We start from the raw sequence: 25,579 nt of genomic DNA, 5'->3' as shown, positions 1-25,579 counted from the left end.
CTTTAATCCTCTAAGCCTCTAAGGAGTACCCTACGTAAAAAAATTGTGGGACTTGTATTTGCGTAGTATTTCATTCATTTATTTATATTTTTATTGCACTAAAATCATAGAATATACATATACAGCATACACACACAAAAAAAGGAAAAATATATTTAATCGCCAATTAATATCTTTATAAGAGTATCATACCTACAATAAAAAACATTGCCGTAACTAGGCATTTTATATTGGGTGGGTTGTTAACTTATGAATAAAATTGTGAAAGCATCTATCTAAAAGTTCTTACAACGTTGATTAAGTAATGTGCACTAAAAAAAATATTAAGCAGAAGTAATTGAAAATAAAAGCACAATTTAATTAAATACTAACTACTTGAATTTTTTCAGGGATTGTACAAAAGAGGATTATTAAAAAGATGTAACAGCCATTGCAAAAGGCTACATAATAAATTGTTTTTAAAAGTTTTGAATTTACCTTTATATTACTTATATAATTATCGAAACAAAATAACAAAGGAAACTATCGGTATATATCAGACCAGTAGAGGGGTATATTAGATAGAGGGGTCGAGCCCCCCAGTCTCGGCCCTAGCTACGCTTATGCAAAACTGTTAAATGATTTCGGAGTTGATTACGATGGGACCTAAAGAGACACTGATAGGAAATAAATATATAATACATTGAAAGGAGCGGTTTCGTTCATTCGAGTAGATAGTGCCTGCGCTAACGTCGCAATATATTAATTAGTAAAGTTATTAGTTACAACTTTCGTTCAAATCACAAAATGGTAAGACTTTTTAAGTAGTCTGCCATTTGGTTGTTAATTTTACTAGCCTTTTATGATATTAATATTTTAAAAACCAGTAATTAAATAGTAATTCAGAAAAAAATATTGAAATTAGTTAACAGATAATATATTAATCTCATTCAGATACGTAAAGGCTGCTGAAATTATTAACCAAAAGGGCATTTTTGTGTTGTGTTAATTCAAGATTTAGTTACCAAATTATTGTCGTGAAAATAACATTGATGGCCTTACTTTATGCCGATTTAGCGATATGTAATTGTAGTCCAGAGCAGGACATTGTATGCAAATAATACGTGTAATATATGCAAGTAATACGTGTTGGCCACTATAAAAATTAATTTAGTCCCAAAAAATAAACTAAAGGCAGTTATTTTCGCGAAAATACCTTAACATTATTAAAATGTAAACTAACTCCGAACCAAAGATTTTAAAATAAATACCATTAAAAATTTAATTCCTGATGGAGCGAACTATTGAAATAATTATGATAAGAACGACTTTTTTAAATTTTAATTTTAAAAAGTATCTATTTTCAGAAAAATAGGATTTTTTTAAATTGTATAATAATTAAACTTACCTACACCATCCTATTTCTAATATCGCTTGTGTTATATAAACAATGATGTGAAGTTATTAAATAAGTACTTACTTATTTTTGAATACATATTTAATTAAGTGTTATAATACGACGACACAGAGATATAAGTATTACGAAGTTTAAATGTATTTAAGCTTAGTTAAGGATATTAAGAACATGGTCTCGTCATTATCAACATTAGAAGCTCTTCTATGTTGGTGTTGTGGTTGTTGTATAAAAAAAATAACGCAACGGCGTTTACAAGCGAACTATAAGGACGTTATTAAAAAAGATTTTCACAGAAATTAACTTTTTCACACTGATAAGAATTATTTTTTACTGCACAGTGTACCATAAACATCTCAATTTTTTTTAATTAATAAGATAGAGGTCGCGCGAACAAACATTTCCGCGTTCTGTGTTCCGAGTTTTCTCGTTCTAATGTATGTACTCGTAACTTCCTAGCACCGTGCAGACAGCACAACACGACCTGACCGCCTTCTACTCGTATCTGAGCAGTGTTTTTAAGTTATAAGCGTTGCGCAGAACGCAGAACTTAGAACGCTTAAACGCTTTGTGTTTGCGCAGTCGTTAAGTACAATTCTGCTGCATAATTCTCAAGTAGGGCAGGCATATATACCTACGTACGCTTAGTCTTCCAGATAGGCAGTTAATTTTTACATTTATCAAGTTCACGGCCCTTTAAAATACCTAAGGTACTTAGTAATTCCATTGGCTTGCCTTATACACAATGATATTAAATATTGTTAGATGTGTTTCTAGCGCTTGAAAAATGAGGCGATTTCAAAAGAGGAAATTTATACACAACTCAATATATACCTAAATATCGTCTACAATTGTGTGTTCAGGAAGTGTAAAAACTAAATATACATATTAATGAAATTAAAGACAAAATTGGCATGCGTGCGCTCAGTGTTGTAGCCTTCGGATCACTTTTCGCGGTAATTTTGTAGAGACGTAACCGATCTATAGTATACAATAAAATTATCATTGCTTATACAAATAACGTTTAACCGTTTACTTAGGTAATATGTAAATACCTTATACCTGGTTCTTTAATAGCAGCGTAAACAAATAATTTTATCCATTGACATACAAACACTGCATTTCTGTTTATCGCTATATAAACAAGGTTAGATCTTTGATGGATAATTTATCAAAGATAAACCGTCACCTAATTTTTTTCAATACTTACTAATTAAATACATGCTTGTATCAAGAGCGTAATATGTAATCATTGTAAATATTTAGTAATTTTAATTAATGTTATTATCACTACAACGCAGTTTGTAACTTATGTGAGATCATCGTTTTCATTGTTCACTAGCGAACACCCGCGACTCCGTCTGCGTGGAATGCGGTTTTATACATCGACCTGTTTATTTACAACTACTTTTTAGAGTTTACTCCTTAAGAAACGATTTTTCATATGTAGCCCCCGGTATGATAAAAATACCTAAACAGTAAAATTCTATGAACGAATGACAGCGTTACGTTTTTTGAGCGCAAACTATTCTGCGCACCTTTCACTTTTCAGGCGTTGGTATTTAGACGTATATAGTGTATGCTGCGGGGCAACACACACCTATTTAGACAGTCGATCTGAAAGAGTAGCGATTCCAATTTAGTTTTTTTTTTTGTATTAAAGGTGACTTATGTTCTGTGTTCTTAGATGTTCCTAGACATGTTTGATGAAAATCTGCTGAGATTGCGACCCACTCGAGTACCTCCCAAAACTTTTAAACGGCTCAACCAATTTTCATAAGCATATTTATGAAACACGTAAAGAATAAACTTTAAAATTGAAACCAATATGCAAATTTATTGATATTTACCTCAAAATTCAATAATGTAAACCCAGTTTGTGTAAACGTGTAAAAAATTACATACAAGCACATTTCTCGATAGAACTAGGCGTTCGTAATTTATCTGGGCATTACTTATGATGCCCGTATAAATCACTTGACCCGTAACTTATTCGTGACTGTTCATTCGTCATTGGTTGCCAGTCTATGTACCTACAATAGATGAATAGTTGCACGATAATATGAATGTCAGTATAGCAGGTGTCATGCAAATAGTGCATTGGCGATAGATTTTCATCTATTGATACGAGTACTTATATTATAAATGCAAACGTACCTACTTTGTTTGTGTACTTTCACGATTATACAATCAAACAGATTTTTTTTTAATTTTACACCAGTTTTCGAACGGATTTTATCAATGTAGATGTATATCGTATATCCGCTTCACAAAAATAGTTCTGTAGATAGTACCACGGATATAAATTAATCTATATTGATCAAAAATACAAATAACGTTTAATAATCTAATTACAAACTTATAAATTTCCGGATTAGAATGTTTGGTGCATAATAAAATTGTCATGAACTAAATTTACTTTTTTCCGTTAGCATATAATATCTTTAAACAGCCACATCACAGAAAATATATCTTTACTCTGGCTGGTAAACGAATGTTCTTTATGTTTATAAAGATACGGCATACGTTTTAAAGAATATAAAAAAAATAGAAGAACTGGTAATGGGAATTACTTGGAAGAATGAAAAACTCGATAGATACCTATTAAGTGGATTGGCCCATGAAATACCTATTTCAAGGTCCAATTCAGGAATCAAATTCCAGTTCTAATAATCTGAAGCCGAATAACCACCAAGGCATTCAGCTTACCTATTTACTTATTTCATCTTTATTAACAGCTTATGATAAACATCAAAACAACTGACAAATGTCACCTATTGTATGATACCCACGAAGGGATGTCATTAGGCACAGGATTGTATTTGTTACATAGAATCTCAAATTCGTTTGTCAACTAACATACGTAATAATGTTAAATACTGGTAGCTGTGTTATTAGCGCATGAAAAATGAGGCGCTCAAAAGAGGAAATTTCCACATCTCAATGTTAGTTGTGGTCAGCAAAAAAAAAAAACGTTATTTAAAACAAATAATACCTACCTGAATTTCGTCTACAATGTCAAATTGTGTGTTCAGGAAGTAACATTTATATATTCATAAATAAATAACTAAAGACAAAATGAAATAACTAAACAATTAAAGACAAAATTGTGCATGTGTGCACTGTGTTGTAGCCTATTATTCGGATCACTTTTTGCGGTGATTTTGTAGGGACGTAACCGATCTATAGTATAAAATTATCATTGAACATACGTCAAAATTAATGAATTAGACTGAAGGTAGAGCAAATCCTCTTAAAGTACGATTATTAATTTTAACTACTTGACTCCTAAATGGACGACCGGTCGCCCATCGTATCCGTTACATGACATGTAAAAAATATAAAGTAAACTAAGGGCAATAGGCGAACACAGTATCATGCTCCGCGCGATAGAGGAATAAAAAGATTTTTTAAATGGCTCACAACGGTAGATTAAAACCGCATTCCCTGACTGTCGGCTTCTTCAACGCAGACGGGCTTTTCGATAAAATACTCGCGGGCAGCGAATGGTTAGTCAGTAAAATGACAAGTGCAACTGTCACTGAAATGTCATTTTAGTGACTCGAATTAATAATCTTAGGTAAGATTAATCGTTACGTGCAACATTGTGCATACTGCGAAAGTTTTGGGATTAACCGTGATGCAACATTGACAGATAAAGCTATCTGCAATAATACCTACTGTCAGTTGTAAAACGTTTATTACCAATCAATATTTATATCAGCCGCTAATGCTCATATATAATGACAAGATAATTATCGAGCAGATAATCCGCGATTACTGAGTTATTAAGCCCACGTATTGTAACATATTCACGTGCTTAAAAAATATTACCATGCCGGGATATTTTTGTTTTATTTTACGTTATATTATTTAGTGCTAAAATAAACTAAATGGTGTTACAAAAGCACATTTGGATTATTAGCTAACTCGGCGTTTTTCGAAAAATAACTGTAATGAAATAATCAATCACAAAATTTTAAATTAAACATTTTGAAGGCTATAAGATGTCAAGTGATGACTATATGTGGAAAACCATTAATATATGTCAGACACGTCAGAGTTAGTCCTCAGCCCAGATAAAAAGAAATTTTGGCTGGTGGGAGGCTTCAGCCATGGCTTGTTACCATCCTACCGACAAAGACGTACCGCCAAGCGATTTAGCATTCCGGTACGATGTCGTGTACAAACCGAAAAGGGGCGTGGATTTTCATCCTCCTCCTAACGAGTTAGCCCGCTTCATCATTTACCATCAGGTGAAATGGTAGTCAAGGGCTAACTTGTAAATCTATACTAATATTATAAAGCTGAAGAATTTGTTTGTTTGGTTGAACGCGCCAATCTCAGGAACTACTGGTCCAATTTGAAAAATTCTTTCAGTGTTAAACAGCCCATTTATCGAGGAAAGCTATATGATTTATATTACCCCCGTATTCTTACGGGAACGGGAACCACGCGGGAGAAACCGCGCGGCGTCAGCTAATAATAAAATAAAAATACTTTTGCTCTACCGAGTACCGAGTAGTAAACGACGTAGGTATTCGTAGGTATATCTAAAAGGTGACAGCGGAAAGAGTGCATCCGATCCCCTCTAGCGGAATCAACCATTACAATAATAATAATGATTTTTTTGTTTTTCCAGAAAAATAAAAAGGGGAAAGTAAATAAGGCATTCGATGCCTCGGAACCTCCGCCATCCTTCAGCGAAGCGACCAAAAATGAAAAGGCTGCACTCGACACAATTACGGTACAGTACCACCATACCGCTCTAATCAGACTTGGCGGGCTTAGGGTGATAATGTTCTACTACGTAATGATCATTATCAGCTGGGTTATTATGTATATCGGTGTACCATTCAAATAATGAGTCACTACGTCATTTTTTTCATTGTTTTTTCGTTTTTGCAATCATCATCTCACATGCTTCTGCTCTTACGATATCAACTCATATTCGGCTCACTGCTGAGCTCGAGTCTCCTCTCACAATGAGAGAGGTAAGGCCAATAGTCCACCACGCTGGCCCAATGTGGATTGGCAGACTTCACACAATTAAGAAAATTCTCTGGTGTGCAGGTTTCCTCACGATGTTTTCCTTCACCGTTTGAGACACGTGATATTTAATTTCTTAAAATGCATACAAAAGTCCTGGACTTAGCTCGGAGTTTTTCTTTCTGCCACGCGATGGACCCGGCACCCGCTCGGTGAATCCATGGATTGCTATGATCGTCTCTCTCTGTTTCCAACGAAATGACATAATAATGGTAATTTTACGTAAAATGGCATTAGTATATTAGTAGCAAGTAGTAACGTTATTTTAATAAAAAAAATCATTATTTACGTAATTTCGTGCAATTAATAATGTTAGATGATCATTGCCACTTGATATAACATGGCGTAGTCAAGGTAATTTCGTAGAAAAACTTATGTTAGATGACCACAAAAACAAAAATACGACGAAAAACGATGTAGTCACTTATTATTTGAATGGTACACCGAGGTACATACTACTACATACTGATAGACCCTAACAAGTTAGCCCGCTTCCATCTTAGATTGCATCATCACTTACCAATCGATGAGATTGTAGTCAAGGGCTGACTTAAACGATAAAAATTACTCAAACAATAAAAATATATCAAGACAGACCTTTAACTACAGACTTTTGGTACTTGACTTACTTTTAGAGAAGAAACTTTTAAATTAATCAATCCAATAATCAGTGGCGTGCATAAGGTTTTTAACTAGGGTATGCACTATAAGTAAAAATTGGAAAATTCCTTGTCCAACTATGTATTCTGTGGTCCGACAGGTTTGTATTGAGTCCTTAGGGTAGGCAGCGCATTTTTGGATCTATGAAGTGCACGCCACTGCCAATAATATATTGGCACATAATATGTTAAGCATAAAATTGAATATAATGATAAAAAACCTTTAAAGAATCATCTATAGAAAATAAAATACGAAACCTATATCGACAACTAATTGTCTATAAAGTTTATTACACTATAAACATTTCTACGAATAAAAGTATGTATAATGTAGTCACGTGTGTGCCTACGTCTAGATATTTTATTAAGAACTATAAAATCATATAGTAATTTACTTATTTCTCTTTAATAAAACATCGATTACATTTCCGAAAAGTATTAACTATAAATACACACTCAGAATAGATAATAAATAATCTATTATCTCACACAAATTAGGGTTCATTTAAGTTCATCTGTATAGAGTAGGTATAGACATTTTTTTATAGGTAATAAAAACGAATAAAACCTACTTATTTAACAAAAAAAAAAACTTCTAAAACTTTAAAATAGGCACGTGTATTGAAAGGTACTGCAAGATTGGAGGAAGATGTAAATGGTAGGTACGTTTATATACGGTAGTTGACTCATATCAAATTTAATATAAACAATAGGTATTAATTTCGTATAGTTCGTGGAAAAAAATTCTTACAAAACTCAAAAGTCCGGGATCCCTAGAATTTTTAAAATAAAAAAATCCTGGTAACTCAGTTAGCTACCATTATCAAGAATTTTCGTAAATAAAAAAGTTGATCGTCTCATCGAGATGAAGCAACTCACGAAAAATTAATTATAAAGTTTCGTGAGTAGCTTCTCAGTTCTCAGTTTCTAGTAATCAGTTGTACAAAATGTTCTACGGTTCCCTGACTATGACTTCTGTACGTCACGCTACGAATATCGCTACGTGCCAGATTCCAGCCGCCGGTGCAAAATTCTCTGGTTTCATATATTAAAATAATAGAATAGTAGCAACTTGCTCAAAACTATGCCAATTATGTGCTGTATAAGTTTTTACTTTTAATTAAAGCCATTATGCCAGCGCAAGACGATCGAGCAGTTATTTAATCTATTTATTTATTTATTTAATTTAATATCAAGCAATACCATACATTACATTATACAATATAATAATAATAATTACAAGTTACATTTTATTACATAATGCAAGTTATGGATACCCAGTTTGGGCGTAGCCTTTTGTCGAGTGAGTGATAGGGAGACCGATTTTATTTTTTGTTTTTATTTGTCATTCAAGTAGTCATTCACCGTGTAATAGCACTTTTCGACCAGAAAGTCCCTTAATTTCTTTTTGAAAGCAATATCTTTCGCCTCATTACGTATACGGTCTGGAAGGTTGTTGTAAATTTTTATTGACATTGCGTATGGGCCGGAGCTGTGGAGTTTGACTCGAGCTCAGCAATGAGCTGAATATGGGTTGATAATGAGGTTACTCTATAAATTAATTTATTCTTTGCTGTAGGTATTTTCATTTCGTTAAACGTTATCTCTTAAGCAATAGTTAAAATTATGTATAATAGGTTGACATTTCCGGCATATTACAATAAAACGTAGAGAAAGGTTTGGTTATTTGTTATTGTAACCTTGAATTGATATACGCCAAATGTTTACGCGGAATGATAGCTATCTGTCCTTTGCTGCACAATCGGGTCACTGGCGCAAGGATTTTTATCCTTAATTACGAATCGGAATGCATATCTATATTAATTTTAATAATAATTAGAACGGTGAAGGAAAAACATCGTGAGGTAACCTGCATATCAGAGAATTATCTAAATTCTCTGAGTGTGTGAAGTCTGTCAATCTGCATTGGGCCAGCCTAACCTAACCTAACCACTCTCATTATGAGAGACTCGAGCTCAGCAGTGAGCCGAATATGGGTTGATAATGATGATGATGATGATTATGATCTATATTAATTATTATTTATCGTAATTAACTTCATCGTCATTAACTATCTAGTTTATCTCACTGTTGAGCACGAGTCTCTTCTCAGATTAAGTGATGTCAGGCTTTATAGTACACCACGCTGGCCCAATGCGGATTGGCAGACTTCACACACGTAGAGAATATTAAGAAAATTCTCTGGTGTGCAGGTTTTCTCACGATGTTTTACACCGTTTGAGACAAGTGATATTTAATTTCTTAAAATGCACACAACTGAAAAGTTGGAGGTGCATCTCCGCTTCGGATTCGAATCTCCGCCCTTCGAATCGAAGGCTGACATCATATCCACTAGGCTATCGCGGCTAAAAAAGATATTATAGCTTGGCAAATCGTTCGTAAACCGATGGTCTGCGCGGGTCGTGTAGCGATGAATGAAAAACCCACGACTGAGGCACCTCACTTCCCCGTCCGCACGATTTCACACCCTCGCAGTCTTTCCCCCCCCGTCGCCCGCATATCATGGGTGTGTCATCAACGAACTTAACAGACTATAGGTACAAGTTTTAATATATTTTTCATAGAGCCTTTCTTTTCAGAAAGATGATACTGAAAGTGGGGAACCCGAACGAGCTATGTGGGGAAATCAAATCGAATTCCTCATGTCCTGCATCGCTACATCCGTTGGGCTAGGCAACGTGTGGCGGTTCCCCTTTGTGGCTTACCAAAATGGCGGCGGAGCCTTCCTCATACCATACATAATAGTGCTTATACTTATTGGAAAGCCCATGTACTACCTTGAAGGTGTATTGGGCCAATTTAGCTCTAGAAACACAGTCAAAGTATGGGCCTTAGCCCCTGCTATGAAAGGTAAATTATCTATTTTTGTTATTAAAATATTTATACAATTTTTTTTAACTCCCGCAAAAAATCCAAACTAGAGTAAAGTTATGGGCAAATTGCTGAATTAATTGTGAAAGTGTTGTTTGCTTGTTGGGCATCAAGACTTTCACGTTCTAACTACTCAACCGATCGGTATGAAATTTCCTGTAGATGTAGAAAAATCCTTTAATTCAGAAAAACATCACTCTTCCCTAGTTATAAAAAAATAAATTTTACTAACCATTTCGCGGGCATTGGATAGTTACGTATGTTTTTTTTTTTTTTTTTTTTTTTTTTTTAATTTATTTGGGTTAACAAACAGTAAACGATAAGATTACAATTCAAAAAATTACTGACATTAAGACTAAATCGTTAACCTACACCGTTAACCACAGATTAATATAATTAATACAAGAAAAGTGAAATATTAAAAGTGAAGTGATATTGAAAGATTAAGCTACTTATACATTAGATTTTAAATTTTTTGTGACAATTGTTTTTTGAATTTACTTGGACGAGTATCAGAATATAAATCAACGTAGGTATAATTATCATTATAGTTTCGCATTAGCGCATACATTGGCGAACGCTTTCCAGTGTTAGTACGGCATTTACCTATAGCAAACAATGGTTTTTTAATTCGCATTTGTGTAAGACGTGGAACTCTATAATTTAATTTATTATTAATAGGTATGCAGTCATACTTTCCATGACAAATGTCATAGAGGAGCAAAGCCAATAGCTGAGTGCGTCTAGTCTTAAGTGTATGAATATTGTATTTTTCAAGAAGATAATCATACGAGCTATAATTTCTAAAGAATTTGAAGTTTACACGTTTTAAGTATTTCTTTTGTACTGATTCAAGGGCTTCAATATACTTCTGGTAGTACGGATTCCATACCGATACAGCATATTCCAATTGCGAACGTATAAGACTCTTGTAAATGTAAAGAAAAGTTGATGGTCGGGTAAACTCCATACAACTTCGCATAACAAAACCATACATTTTAAAAGCTCTGTTGACAATATTATCTATATGAATATCCAAATGTAATTTTGAATCCAAAACTACACCAAGATCTTTAACGCTGTCTGCTGAGTCTAATTCTGTACCACAAAGTTTGTATTGAAATTTACTAACAACTTTTTTTTTTGTAAATCGAATTAATTTACACTTATTTAATGCTAAACTTAATTTGTTTTCCTTGCAATACGTTGAGAAACGGTCTAGATCTTCTTGGATTTTAACATGATCGTACAAATTTCGAATTGAGTAGTAAATTTTTAGGTCATCAGCATATAGAAGTATGTTGCTATACTGGAAACACGTATTTACGTCATTTATAAATAGAATAAATAAAAGAGGACCTAATATAGAGCCCTGTGGCACACCAGAGGTTACAGGAACGAAAGCCGATTCGAAACCATTAACAACAACTTTCTGTGTACGGTTAGAAATATAAGATTTAAACCAACGCCAAAGACTGCCTCGAATTCCATTATAAGCTAGTTTATTTAGCAAAATTTTATGATCAACTCTGTCGAAAGCCTTTCGGAAATCTGTATATATACTATCTGTCTGAATATTTGTGTCTATTGCTTCAAAAAGGTATGTCGTATAGATTAAGAGGTTGGTGGTAGTAGACCGTTTTTGAACAAAGCCATGCTGCTGCTCGATTATTTTCCCATGTAGCGAGGGATAAATACTTTTATGCACGAGACGCTCGAAAAGCTTTGACAGAGCCGGTAATATTGAGATCGGACGATAGTTCTCAATATCTCTCCTTGAACCACTTTTGTGCACGGGTACGATACGAGCTGATTTCCAAATAGAAGGAAAAATTCCCTCAGAAAGACAACGGTTAAAAATATGGTGAATGGGCTCAAAAAGCGAGTTTGCAGTCTCTTTTAAGAAGACAGGCGGCAGATTGTCAATGCCTGAGCCTTTTGATACGTCTAACAAACGAAATGTTAGGCATGTTGTCAAGAATTTTTGTAATGCACCGCAAATCATGTTAAAATGATTACATTTCTGTTTTACAGGCATTGGATACGCCCAGTCTTTAGCTTGCAGTTACATTCTCTCTTACTACGTATCCATCATCGGTCTATGCCTTTATTACTTCGCTATGAGTTTCCAGCCTGTTTTGCCTTGGGCTGTCTGTGACCCCGAATGGCGTAACTGCGTGCCGTCAGGACAAACTGAAAATGTCACCTTGACTAATGTCTCCCGTAGCAGTGCCGAGCTTTATTTCACGTAAGAACTTTTTTATTACATTCATCACCATCATATAAGCCCATGAACGTCTACTGCAGGCCTTTTGTAGGAACTTCCAAACATCACTATCAAGAACTGTCTGCATCCAGCGAATCCCTGCGACTTGATGTCGTCAGTCCACCTTGTTCGGGGTCGACCAACACTGCATGCAGGGTCGCCATTCCAGCACCTTGGGACCCCAACGTCCATCGGCTATTCGAACCATGTGCCCAGCCCATTGTCACTTCAGCTTCGCGACTCGTTGAGTGAGCGAGTTGAGTCAGTGAGTTTGGTTCTTCTGCGGATCTGCTCCTGATTCGATCACGCAGATATTAATTAGAGCGTAGCTAATTCCGTCGCCCGCTGTGTGACTCTGAGCATTCTTATGATGCCCATAGTTAGCGACCAAGTTTCCGAACCATAGTTCATCACTGACAATTTATTATATTAGGCATACCTCGATAAACTATGTATTCTGTGCTTAGACTACAATTTTGCGTAACGGAAAGCTAAGATTAGGTCGAAGCAAGAGCCGCATTTTTGCATATGGCTCAAACTTACAAACTATGAGTTGCCTTGACTACATCCACCAGCCAGCTAAGACATAGGCGTTTCACGTTAAAGATAAACTTAGCTTACCTCCGTAATTATTAAATCATTGTATTGCTATTCAATTATAAAATAATTTTACTTTTATTTTTAGTAAAACGGTGCTTCAACAGCCCAAGGGGATAGAAGGCGGTCTTGGTAAGCATATTTGTACCAACACTAAGTTTTAAAAGTTTTTGTTAATCCGGAATCATCAAACGGATTGTCATGCGGTTTTTACGAATAAACCATTTAGAGTTTAGACTTTCAGAGCAACATGAACTTTCTTTCGTAGAGAAAGTCGTTATCCGATAAAACAACGATTTTCACACGTAAAATGTATGGCTTTTCGGACTCAGACCTTACCTGGCTAATTACCCTTGGACTTGTAACGCTCTCAAAGTCACCAACTAAATTGTCTTTCGTTTAATGAGGGGGACGAGGTAAACTTTTTTTTTACAAGATAGCCATTGACTGCAATCTCACCTGATGGTAAGTGATGATGCAAACTAAGATAGAAGCGGGCTAACTTGTTAGGAGGAGAATGGGAATCCACACCCCTTTCGGCTAAATCACTTGGCGGTACGTCTTTGTAGGTAGGGTGGTAACTAGCCACGGCCGAAACCTCCCACCAGCCAGACTGGAGTGGCTGGACCAATTAAGAAAACTTTTTTCGGCCCACCCGGGAATCGAACCCAGTACCCCTGTCTTTGAAATCCTATATCCTATATTCGCGGCTAAATATTTCGTTATTCGCGGATCTGAATGACGAAACTTACGTAAAATCTGCAAATTTAAACTTTAACTTGCAAATACATATTGCTCAAATTGCGAATGGATGGTTTAAGAATGCCACTACTTAAAATCACTCTGAATAGTCCAAATTCTTGAAACCATTTTCTAAGACTGAATATAATAGTTAATCAATAACTTGAATTAATTGTTTTTCTTTATATATTTGTTATTTATTTTGTCACCCAAGAAAGTATCCCTTATAATCCGATATAAAATCCATAATCATGGTTTCTGTATTCGCGATACATTTAGAGAACGTATCCCCCGCGAATAATGAGCTTTTACTGTACGTAAAATAGGTTATACTGTTTATGATACTAAAATGAATAAATGTTTCTTTCGTTCTTTCTTTCTTTTTTTGACGACCGCGTGGCGCAGTGGGTAGTAACCCTGCTTTCTGCATCCACGGCCGTGGGTTCAATTCCCACAACTGGAAAATATTTGTGTGATGAGCATGAGTGTTTTCCAGTGTCTGTGTGTATTTACACATTATATAAGTATTTATATGTATTATATAATTGTATATTAATATTATAATATCAACTATCTTAGCACCCATAACACAAGCTACTCTGTATGCTTACTTTGGGGCTAGATAGTGATGTGTATTGTTTAAGTATATTTATTATATTTATTTATTTTTATTTACGTGCACGTGAGATAATTTCACTTGGTTGTTAATTTACAGGTATGCCGTTGTGGTACCTCACACTGTGCCTGTTAGCATCGTGGCTCGTGATTTTCGTGATCGTCTCCCGAGGAGTGAAGAGTTCGGGGAAAGCTTCCTACTTCCTCGCCCTGTTCCCCTATGTTGTGATGATCATATTGCTTATCACGTTAGTATTTACTTACTTTCTGTACTTAATGTTATATATATGAAAGGGAGTTTATTGCATTATTACGCCTAACCTTTGATTAATTGTTATGCGCGTATATGCATGCGAACAAAAAGCAATGGGTCTTTCTTTAGTCCAGAAAAATCTACTATTTCCGAAAAAAATGCATAGAATTGGAAAAAAAAAATGTTTTGTGAGAGTGATTCAAAAAGATCTTGCAAAAGAGGTTGCACGATTCAGGAATTCCACGCGGACATGTTGATTATTAATAGCTATACAACTTAACAGCCACAATGTCCTACAAGTTGCGTGGTACACTATCTCGTTCCGAAGCTCGAAAATTTCATTTCCTGGTAACTCAGTTATCTACCAGAATCAAGAATTTTCTTAAACAAAAATGTTGATCGTCTCATCGAGATCAAGCTACTCACTAAAAACTAACTTGTTAGTAATCAGTTGTACAAAATGTTCTACGGAACCCTGAATATTACTCAACACTTACCCGTTAATATACGATCTTAATCAATACATTTTAATCCATCTGATTATTAGTATTTATTACGGTGTTAGTGGTCTAATCAGACCCCTAATAAATCTTTTCATTAAAAGATTAATTACATCCACCTGTGGTATTTATTATGTGTATCACAGGTGTTGTTACCACTTACCATCCTAAGCTGCTTATAGTATTTAAACCCGACTTTAAATAAGGAGCTTCTGTATTCGTATAAGTATGATAAGAAAAGATTTTATACTATAAATATGTTAGGTGCGTACAAAATCACCGCAAATTTTGTGTTTACTTACATTATAATATATTCATGTATAGTTTTTACACTTCCTAATTACATCCACCTGTGGTATATATGTATGTGTATCACAGGTGTTGTTACCACTTACCATTCTAAGCTGTTTATGGTATTTAAGCCCGACTTCAAATAAGGAACTTCTGTATTCGGCCCGTATTCGTATAAGTATTATAAGCAAAGATTTTATACTATTATGAAGGTATGTTACGTGCGTACAAAATCACCGCAAAAAGTGATCCGAAGTTAGTTACTCCACTGACTGCATACATGCACAATTTTGTTTGTTAGAAGTGTTTACTTACATTATAATATATTCATCTAGGTATATATAGTTTTTATACTTCCTGAACACACAACTCGACATTGTAGACAATATTTAGTTATTATTTGTTGAAATAACTTTCGTTATTTACTTTTATTTAATGCAACTAAATGAAATTAAGACAATTTTCCGCGCTAGTAACATATCCTAATAGTATTTAAAATCTTTGATGATATGTAAATCTATATGTTATATACATACGAATTAATTAAATGGGGTTTATGGAAATGCATATTATTCAGGGAAGTTTTATAGAACTTTTCGTATAATCAAATTAAAAAGCCAGGACGTTTTTTTACATTTACTTAAAAAGATTGCTCTTGGAAGAAGATTAACACATTAGTTTTATTAACAAACAAAATAATTGTCTTTTTCAGCACGGTAATTTTACCCGGAGCAGGAAACGGCATTCTGTTCTTCGTACTACCGCAGTGGGATAAATTAGCAGAACTTAGCGTAAGTTTATAATTACCTAATAATATAATTAAAGAATTACTAAATCAATTACCGTTACTTATATATATTACAAAAATACGAATTAAAAACTTTTAAATTGAATTTTAATATAAAATCTCGATTCCACAGCAGCGAGGCAACATGAATAACAACGTTTCTTTTTCGGAATCCATTTTTAACTAGTGTTGTTACGCTCAAAGATCGAAAACGCTCATAATATCAACCCATATTCGGCTCACTGCTGAGCTCGAGTCTCCTCTCAGAATGAGAGGGGTTAGGCCAATAGTCCACCACGCTGGGCCCAATGCGCATTGGCAGACTTCACACACACAAATAATTAATAAAAATCTCAGCTATGCAGGTTTTCTCACGATATTTTTCCTTCACCGTTTGAGACACGTGATATTTAACTTGTTAAAATGCACACAAGTGAAAATTTGGAGGTGCACACCCTCCGGAATCGAAGCCAGAGGTCATATCCACTGGGCTACTACGACTCTTTATCCACATGGCGCACGACGCGTTGTGGCAATCACAGAAAGACCAAATAGCGAAATTCGTGTCGTGGCGGACATGCTATCCGATCTCAACGCGTTGTGGCAATGAAGAAAAGCCGTGACGCGTTTGAGCATTCATTGTTTTAACCATATCACGACGGACAGGTTGTAAATTATCGGTGTCCCCCTCTTCGGCCCCCCTACTATTATAGTCATTCTTTAACAATCATTATCAGATGTTAATGATTATAACCGCCACCGAAGGCTTATTATCGTGCTATCCGAGATTCGATGTTGTCGTCACCTTTAACTTTCTAACTCCTGAATTTTATTACTGAAACTTAGTTAAATAAAAAAAAAGAATAAAGACCTCGCTAGCCACTAACGATGCAGTTTATCTGAAGGTATTACTGATAAACTCGATAATTATTTTCGGTAATTATAAAAAGAACTCTAAATTTTTTACTCAAAAAGTATTTTTTTGCAATCTTGTAATGTCTGCTTTAATCCTTATCTTGTTCTATTTGTCCTCAGGTGTGGTACGCCGCTGTCACTCAGGTGTTCTTCTCCTTATCCGTGTGCACTGGCCCTATTATAATGTTTTCGTCCTACAACGGCTTCAAGCAAAACGTTTATAGGTAATTTTTTTGAAAAAATTTTTAAAGAACTGGAGAAGGTGAAGGTGTCTTTGGGAGATGTTTCAGTTTATTTAGTGACTACGTTAAGCTAGAGACAAATAGGTAGTATTTTAATGGTATTTATTGATGATGAAGTGATTTAGTGATCTTTATATATAACACCGGGAAAAATATTGAAAAATATACGCTTAATACTTGAATGGTTGAGGTTTTGGGCCCTAGAAACCTTCCTTCCTTATCAACCCATATTCGGCTCACAGCTGAGCTCGAGTCTCCTCTCAGAATGAGAGGGGTTAGGCCAATAGTCCACCACGCTGGCCCAATGCGGATTGGCAGACGTCACACACACAGAGAATTAAGAAATTTTCTGGTATGCAGGTTTCCTCACGATGTTTCCTTCACCGTTTGAGACACGTGATATTGAATTTCTTAAACTGCACACAACTGAAAAGTTGGAGGTGCATGCCCCGGACCGGATTCGAACCCACACCCTCCGGAATCGGAGGCAGAGGTCATATCCACTGGGCTATCACGAATCCTAGAAATCTGCTACCTTCCAAAGCGACCACAGTTCAAACGTAGCTACTTACAGTATGATGCAATCTTTATGAATCATTTGTTAATCCTCATTTTCGTGTTATCTTCAGGGATGCGATGATTGTCACTACACTGGACACGTTTACAAGTTTGCTGTCAGGGTTCACAATTTTCGGTATCCTCGGCAATCTGGCGCACGTGCTCGATCGCAACGTCACCGAGGTGGTGGGCTCGGGCGGCACCGGGCTCGCGTTCGTTTCATACCCTGATGCCATCGCTAAAACCTTCCAGCCACAGGTATGTCGTCAACAATATCAGTCTGTTTTAACAGCCCACGGATTGTAGAAGAGATAGATATGAAATTATAGAAGAAAGGATATGGACCTTAGAAAGGAGCTTTATCGCGGGTTAAAAATTTAATAAGATGTAAATACTAAATTACATATTCCACCGAAGCAGTATTGCAGTAAAAGTTAGAGGAAAACATTATGATTTTATTAATCATAATCATAATTATCAGCCGATGGACGACGGGCCTCTTTTATGGACTTCTGAAGACCATGTTCACTCTGCAACCCGCTAGAGGGGGTTTTGGTTTAATTTGGTTCTTTTACTGATCTCCTCATTTATTATTCGACTAGTAGACGCCGCACGGTTTCGCCCGCGTGGTTCCCGTTCCCGCAAGAAAACAGGAATAAAATATAGCCTACAGCCTTCCTCGATAAATGGGCTATCTAACACTGAAAGAATTTTTCTTATCAGTTCTAGATATTAACGTATCCAACCAAACAAACTCTTCAGCTTTATAATATTAGTATAGATCCCACAGACAAACTCCAAGCATAGGTATGTGACTTTGAACCTTCATAAGAGACCCACATTTAGCGACTCAGCCCCAGCTGTAGCCAAGTGGCACGTCAATTCTCCTTCTACGATCGCCAACGCTTCGAAAACTAGAAAAATGGTTAATTTATTATTAATTTTATGGGCTTATTTTTGTACACCTCTCTATTTGTTATATATTTGTATAATTATAATTATGTTCCTGTCCCTTTTTAATATTTGTTGATGTTTGTCTAGAGGCGCTCCGCACGTCTCGATACCGTCCAAACGTCACCTTAATGGCTTCACGGAAGATCAGTGCGATGTCCTCACGGACACAGCAATATGCCGAGTGGAGACCCTTTTAGGATCACATCATGCTAGTTGCAATGTATTTTAATTATTGTTTTTTTCCCTCTTTCCTTTTTAGGATGTGTATTCTGAATAAACTTTCCTTCTTTCTAACAGTTCTTGATCACGTGAGCATCGATAGCAAATGTTATTCCTATAGGTACATTTTTCTAGTTTTCGAAGCGTTTGGGATCGTAGAAAGAGAATCAACGTACCACTTGCCTACATGGGCTGGTTTTAATATCTTTATATTTTCATTTCAGCTATTTGCAGTTCTCTTCTTTTTGATGATGTCCGTGCTGGGAGTCGGCTCCGCTGTGGCGCTGTTGTCATCCGTCAACACTATATTGTTGGACGCGTTCCCGCGAGTGAAGACGGTGTACATGTCCGCTTTGTCGTGTACTGTCGGATTTGGTATCGGCCTCGTTTATGTTACACCGGTGAGTGATCTGTTATAGCAAACACGCTAATGTAATATTTAGATATTACATACTATTTGATTTATGTATGTCGTAGGAAAAGTAAAATCATTGATAAAACATGGACAGAACCGCTGACCTAACCGTGGTCATCGGCTCTGTCATTTACAATAGATTCAAAAATGATAATAGGTAGGTTTCAAGATTATTAATTTTTAGGTTAACCTCGCTTCCACGGCGACTTATATAAATATTAGCACTAACTTGAAAAAACTAAATTGTTAATTAACTACCTAAACCTGTGTTAAAAAAAGGAAATATAAAATTGTAACTAAAGATTTTTACGTCGTAGAATTCATTCGAATCGTTGTTCATTGGTAAAGTACCCAAAAGGCTGGCTGGCAGTATTGCCACGTTGTATGCCAATACTATTGATACTAATAAACAAATTAGTTAGCAGTTACTTAAACTAATCTTCTATAATATAAAAATGAATCGCAAAATGCGTTGGTAAGCATATAACTCAACAACGCCTGGACCAATTTGGCCAATTACTTTTTTAAAATGTTCGCTGAAGTTCTAGGATGGTTTTACGGCAAGAAAAATGTTAAAAGACTAAAAAAAAATTATACTCCCATACAAACGATTCAAGTAATTATTTGAATTTTAATATTTGTAGGGCAGGGATATGGTAGGGGTAGGGTAGGAGTAAGGTAGGGGAAGGTTAGACGTAGAGTAGACGTAGGGTAGGTGTAGGTTTGGAGTAGGTAGGTATGGAAGAAGTGCACAAAAGTCAAAGCGAAGCTTGACCGGGTCCGCTAGTATTTTAATAAGTATTCGTAATTTGAACGAAAGATTCCTTTTTTTCAGTCTGAAAAACATAAATGTTGGTTTCTTTAATTAACATTAACATTATTTAAACATTAGTTAAAGAAAGGAAATATAAAATTATAACTAAATATTTATGCGTCGTAGAATTCATTCGAATCGTTGTTCATTGGTAAAGTACCCAAAAGGCTGGCTGGCAGTATTGCCACGTTTCTTAATTTCTTTAATTAACATTAACATTATTTAAACATTAGGTATAGATAGTAGGTTAGGTAGGCCTTCTTCATATTTAAATGTTCTATATTTTTTTAATTAAGCTATAGATACATTCATTTATTAAAGTAAATAAAAAAATAAAGAATGTTTTACTTATATTTTTTAGGCAGGCCAATATGTGTTGGAAATCGTCGATTACTACGGTGGAACTTTCCTTATACTATTCTGTGGTATTGCTGAAATTTTCGCAGTATTCTGGATTTACGGTAAATAGAACTTATTTACGTTTTACGGTACTGTTAAGATGAACAAGAGATGAAACGCTAAAGAGTGTACGGTGTAGTTATAGCCCACTAGCCTAGATAGCCCAGTGGATATGAACTCTGCCTCCGATTCCGGAGGGTGTGGGTTAGAATTATTAATTTTTAGGTCCGGGGTATGCACCTCCAACTTTTCAGTTGTGTGCATTTTAAGAAATTAAATATCACATGTCTCAAACAGTGAAGGTCTTATATACGTATGATGATCCCTGAAGATGGTTACAGGATATTTTTAATGACAGAAATCAAAGAAGGCCCCTCAGGATTAAAAAAAAAATCGTTTGTCTGTAAAGTACATAAGTAGTTAAACGTGAAAACGTCATAAGAAAATACTGATGGAATGGTTGCATTTTTCAAAAGAAAAGGTTCTTTTTTCTAAAATACTGTTTAATAAACTTCATAGACCAGAATATACTTTATTTCTTGTAAAAAAAGTTGGCAACCCTAGAGCGAGGGAACGACGCGTGACGTCAGCTTTTCTCGAGTGTACAGCCGGCTCCATCGAATTATAAGACCTTCAGGTCATAAACCTTAATCCAGGCGAAGGCGAAAATTGGCGCTGATGTCATTCGGTGTTATTTCAGGTCTAGAGAACATATGCACCGACATCGAGTTCATGTTGGGTATCAGCACGTCGGTGTACTGGCGGTTCTGCTGGGGCTTCATCACCCCCGCCATGATGGTGGTGGTGTTCGTCTACGCGCTGCTGTCCTTCGACAACTTGACGTTTGGGGGAACTTACATATACCCTACCGCTGGTTACGGTGAGTATATTATTGTTTTATGAAGTACCTACTAGCAGACGCCCAGCGGTTTCTGTTCCCTTACGGGTACGGGAAAAAAATATAGCCTATGTTCAACAAGGTTAACGTAGGATTCTAATCTATATATAAAAAAGAATTGCTGTTCGTAAGTCTCGCTAAAACTCGAGAACGGCTAAACGGATTTATCTTATCTTGGTCTAGAAATGTTCGTGGAGGTATAGGGAAGGTTTAAAAGGTGACAAAAATTAAAATAATTTCCGAGTAAACCATAAAAGCAATCCTTTTTTTTTGTCCCCATTTCCCATACAAACGTTTCCGTGCCCACCCTAGAATTGACCTGTGCCCATCGTAGGATTCTGGGCTACCGATGTGGAATTTTATTATGATACTAATAATAAACTTGATGTGGGGGCTCAGGCCCACCCAAGATAATAATCATAGATACGCCAATGATAATTTTCGAGGTAATGAATCGGTTGAAAAATAGAACATCTTGTCTGATGGTCAAGATCGAATGTGGCTAGACTAGTCACCAACCTACCAGCAAAGACTTAACGCCAAGCGATTTAGCGTTCTGGTAAACTTGTATCTCTTCCAAGTTTGCACGCTTCTATCTCAGACTTCATCACCTATCACTTCACTTATAATAATAATAATAATAAATATACTTAAACAATACACATCACTATCTAGCCCCAAAGTAAGTATACAGAGCAGCTTGTATTATGGGTACTAAAATAGTTGATATTATAGTATTCATATACATTTATATACTACATATAAATACTTATATAATGTATAAATACACACAGACACTGGAAAAAACCCATGTTCATCACATAAATATTTTCCAGTTGTGGGAATCGAACCCGAACTTAGCATCCGATGAAATCATAGGCAAGGCCTACCTTGTCATAGAACAATAAAAAGTAAATAAAATTCCTTTTTCTCTTACAGTGGCAGGTTACCTGATGCTGTTCGTCGGTATAGCATTAGTGCCGTTGTTCACTGGGTTGGCCATGTACAAAAATAGAAGCGGTAACATCTGGGAGGTAAGCACTAAGCATATTCGCATGTGTATTTTTACAACTAACCACAGGCAAGTATGTTTTTAGGGTTACGTATGTACGAATAAAAAACGGAGGCCTTAAATACTTATACTTCTGTACGTTTGTCCATCCGACGCTCTGTCAGTAATTTTTCTCCAAATTTACTTGCATCTACCGGCGCGGACACGGTGAACGTAGCGTCGTAGCGTCGTAGCGTGTCCACAGGTGACGCGTTTCCAGTACGAATCCTTAAATGTCGCCGCACACGGGCCACACGCGACAGACACCAACGCCGCCACAAGAATCAAGAAGGGGCCACAAAAGTAGCTGAAGCGCGCGACAGCTACTTGTGGCCGGTGGTCGACACTTGCGATCGGTGGCTGCTACTTTTTTAACCCATACATGCAGTATCATAATCGCACGGGTGGAGTGTTGCGGCGTTTTATGTCGACGTTTAGTGGCCGCTGCGGGCCACAAGAAGCGAGGAGCGACGATTGTAGCATGTGGCGGCCACCGGCGTCAACCGTGTGCGGCGAGTCCATATAAAATGTATGAAAACTACATGAAATATGCCGGTAGCGGCGCTTTGTGGTGGCCCGTGTGCCCTTATGTGGAGCCCATACGGGAGTGGAGTGGTGGAGTGCGTTGAAGTATGGAGTTTCATATACAAAGAATACTGAACGCCTTGTGTCCGCGTCGGTAGATGAGTTTTGAGTTAAAGTAGAATTTTGCTACACATATTAATTTATGTAACCCAAACGTAGAGGTGTGATGTGCATAAACGAAATTCAAATATAGGGAGGGAGATACTTATGGAGAGCAAAATGGATAATTAAAAAAATTGCAAACTAAATCGGTTTTCCACAATTTCCGAAACTACGTTAATATTTATTCGTTGCTAGCTCTACGCAAGTTCAAGAAATGGGTTCAAATATTATTTCCAACATATCCGAAATTTCGACTTAAATATAATATCTTTGTTTCAGACCATCAAGAAGGCATTCCGGAAAAAATCATCATGGGGACCACGTGCTCAGAACAACAAAGTACAATGGCTGCTGTTCACAGAGAACAGACAACAACTACGTCTTACAATGAACAGGTCCTGGCTTCGACACATTTGGCTCAGCTTATCAGGAGGTTACCAACGTGCGCTGAGATACAAGTAGATAGTATATACATAAATATACAGAACTGAAATATAGTTGTAGGTCAGCGAATATTCACTCAACATCCTTGTAAAATATTGTAGCCTTAGTTGATAGATAAGAGCTAGTTAGTAAAAGATAGTTTCTTGAGATCTTTTTTCTTCTTTTTTAAGTAAAACATATAACATCAGACTGTATTCTGATATATATACACTGATTCAAACAGATCCGTTCTGTGATTGACGGGAATCAATCTATATAAGCGCAACTACGAGTAGCCCAATATATGAAACAGCTCTCGAAAACTCATTTTGAAAGAGCCGCCCCTCTAGGGCTGCCACCTTTAGAGAAAAAAAAATCAGGACGATTGGGCATCCATCAGAGACGTTCGGAGTTTGATCCAAATAATAAATAAATGGATGGCAACCCAGCTAACCATTCCAACCCTCTCCAAACAACTAGATTTAAAAATTGGTTAATTTAAAAAACAGATGTGAAAAAGCATATGACATATTATACTCTTATATTTCAGACAAATAAATCTTGAAAAATGCAACAAGAGTAAAATCTTATTGTCTTTTAAAAATAAATGTCAATTATTTGCTTATTCCATAAAATACTATATTTTATTTAGGCGTACTGTATTTTATATAGCTAAATCTGAAAAATACTATATTTTTCTGAAAAAATGTTGGCAACCCTATTTATTACAATTTTGGTATAATGTTTTTCAAAATGGCGATCTCCTCAACCTCAGACCATGCATGTAATTCGTCTAAGGCCTCGGCGTTATAGTTCATATAATCATTGCGTTAGTTCCAGTAGTAATTGGTCACCGGGTCAAATAATTTTGGGGCACTAAGTAAATATAAATGAGATATAAGATAAGTAAAATAGCCCGGGACTACCAACAACCTTTATATCTGGTTTTTTCATGTTTAGTAGTACTGTGTTTCGGTCTGAAGGGCATGATTGTTGGTGTAATTAATTAGCACATGAGACTTAACAACTGACTATAGTAACGGCTATGATATTTAGTGACAGCAAACACTAGTGCCTGTATAGAGAAAAGATAATATATTTATTGTATCAAATGTTTAGATGCTTATTAAAAGTGAGAAACTATATAAATAACTGTAAGATTTAATTGCTGATAATATAATTAGTACCTAGTTGTAATGTTCTTAGTATGTATGATCTTTTGTAAATAATAAAAATAATAAATTAAAACATTGTTTACACTATGTTTGTATGTTAACTTATTTTAAACCTACCTATTTATAACATAATTAATAATACTAATATATAAAGCTGAAGAGTTTGTTTGGTTGAACGCGGTAATCTCAGGAACTACTGGTCCGATTTCAAAAATTCTTTTAATGTTAGATAGCCCATTTATCGAGGAAGGCTATAGGCTATATATGTCAGCTAGTATTTGATAACTCGTAAATAACTGTGCCCAGTGGCTCATTCATTTTTCTAAGGATGTTTGTTATTCTTTCACGCAAAAACTACTAAAAGGATATGGCGAAAGTTTGGAATGCAGAGAGAGTATACCCTGGATATGCTATTGTTATTCCGTAAATATTCGACACCCGATTCCTGTAAAATTTCTGAAAATCTTGCATTTACGCGGACGATGTTGCGGGCATCCTCCAGTAATAGGGATTCGCACCTACTCTCATATCAATATTTTGAATTCAAAAATCCGATTCACTTCGTTCATATAAAATTCACTCGAGCAAAGCCTATAGACAGGGTGTTAAGGAGTTTCCATAACTACGAAATACCGATAACGATCGATATCGATTATCGACGAGATATTGCGACTGGCACTCCGCACTAGTAAGCTAATTCATGATATTTATCAATGAATAGGTTTGGATGCGATAAAGGGACACAATTTAAGATCTATTTACAAAATAAATATTTTTTTCTCCGAT

The 25,579-nt window shown here is 35.8% G+C and overlaps 1 protein-coding gene across 1 annotated transcript; it reads left to right on the top strand.

Annotated features, from left to right (window-relative positions):
- The first annotated feature begins 684 nt into the window (after positions 1–684).
- On the top strand, positions 685–24,799 carry LOC112048158 (sodium-dependent nutrient amino acid transporter 1-like). The gene is made up of 14 exons (XM_024085568.2): positions 685–789; positions 6,036–6,140; positions 9,702–9,972; positions 12,028–12,241; positions 12,945–12,988; positions 14,313–14,460; positions 15,969–16,047; positions 17,079–17,182; positions 17,830–18,016; positions 19,156–19,332; positions 20,522–20,621; positions 21,260–21,439; positions 22,397–22,491; positions 23,475–24,799. The coding sequence occupies exons 1-14, from the start codon at positions 787–789 to the stop codon at positions 23,655–23,657; spliced, it is 1,890 nt and encodes a 629-aa protein (XP_023941336.2). The 5' UTR covers positions 685–786; the 3' UTR covers positions 23,658–24,799.
- The last annotated feature ends 780 nt before the right edge of the window (positions 24,800–25,579 follow it).

This window comes from Bicyclus anynana, chromosome 11, assembly GCF_947172395.1.
Source record: "Bicyclus anynana chromosome 11, ilBicAnyn1.1, whole genome shotgun sequence".
NCBI lineage: Eukaryota > Metazoa > Arthropoda > Insecta > Lepidoptera > Nymphalidae > Bicyclus > Bicyclus anynana.
Note: the sequence above shows the minus strand (reverse complement) of the source record. Positions and strands in the feature narration are given on the sequence as shown.

Excerpts from the sequence above, each read along its gene's own strand:
- LOC112048158 (XM_024085568.2), top strand. Across the intron at positions 9,973-12,027 it reads CTTAGCCCCTGCTATGAAAG|GCATTGGATACGCCCAGTCT; the intron begins GTAAATTATCTA and ends TCTGTTTTACAG. Across the intron at positions 20,622-21,259 it reads CGCAGTATTCTGGATTTACG|GTCTAGAGAACATATGCACC; the intron begins GTAAATAGAACT and ends GTGTTATTTCAG.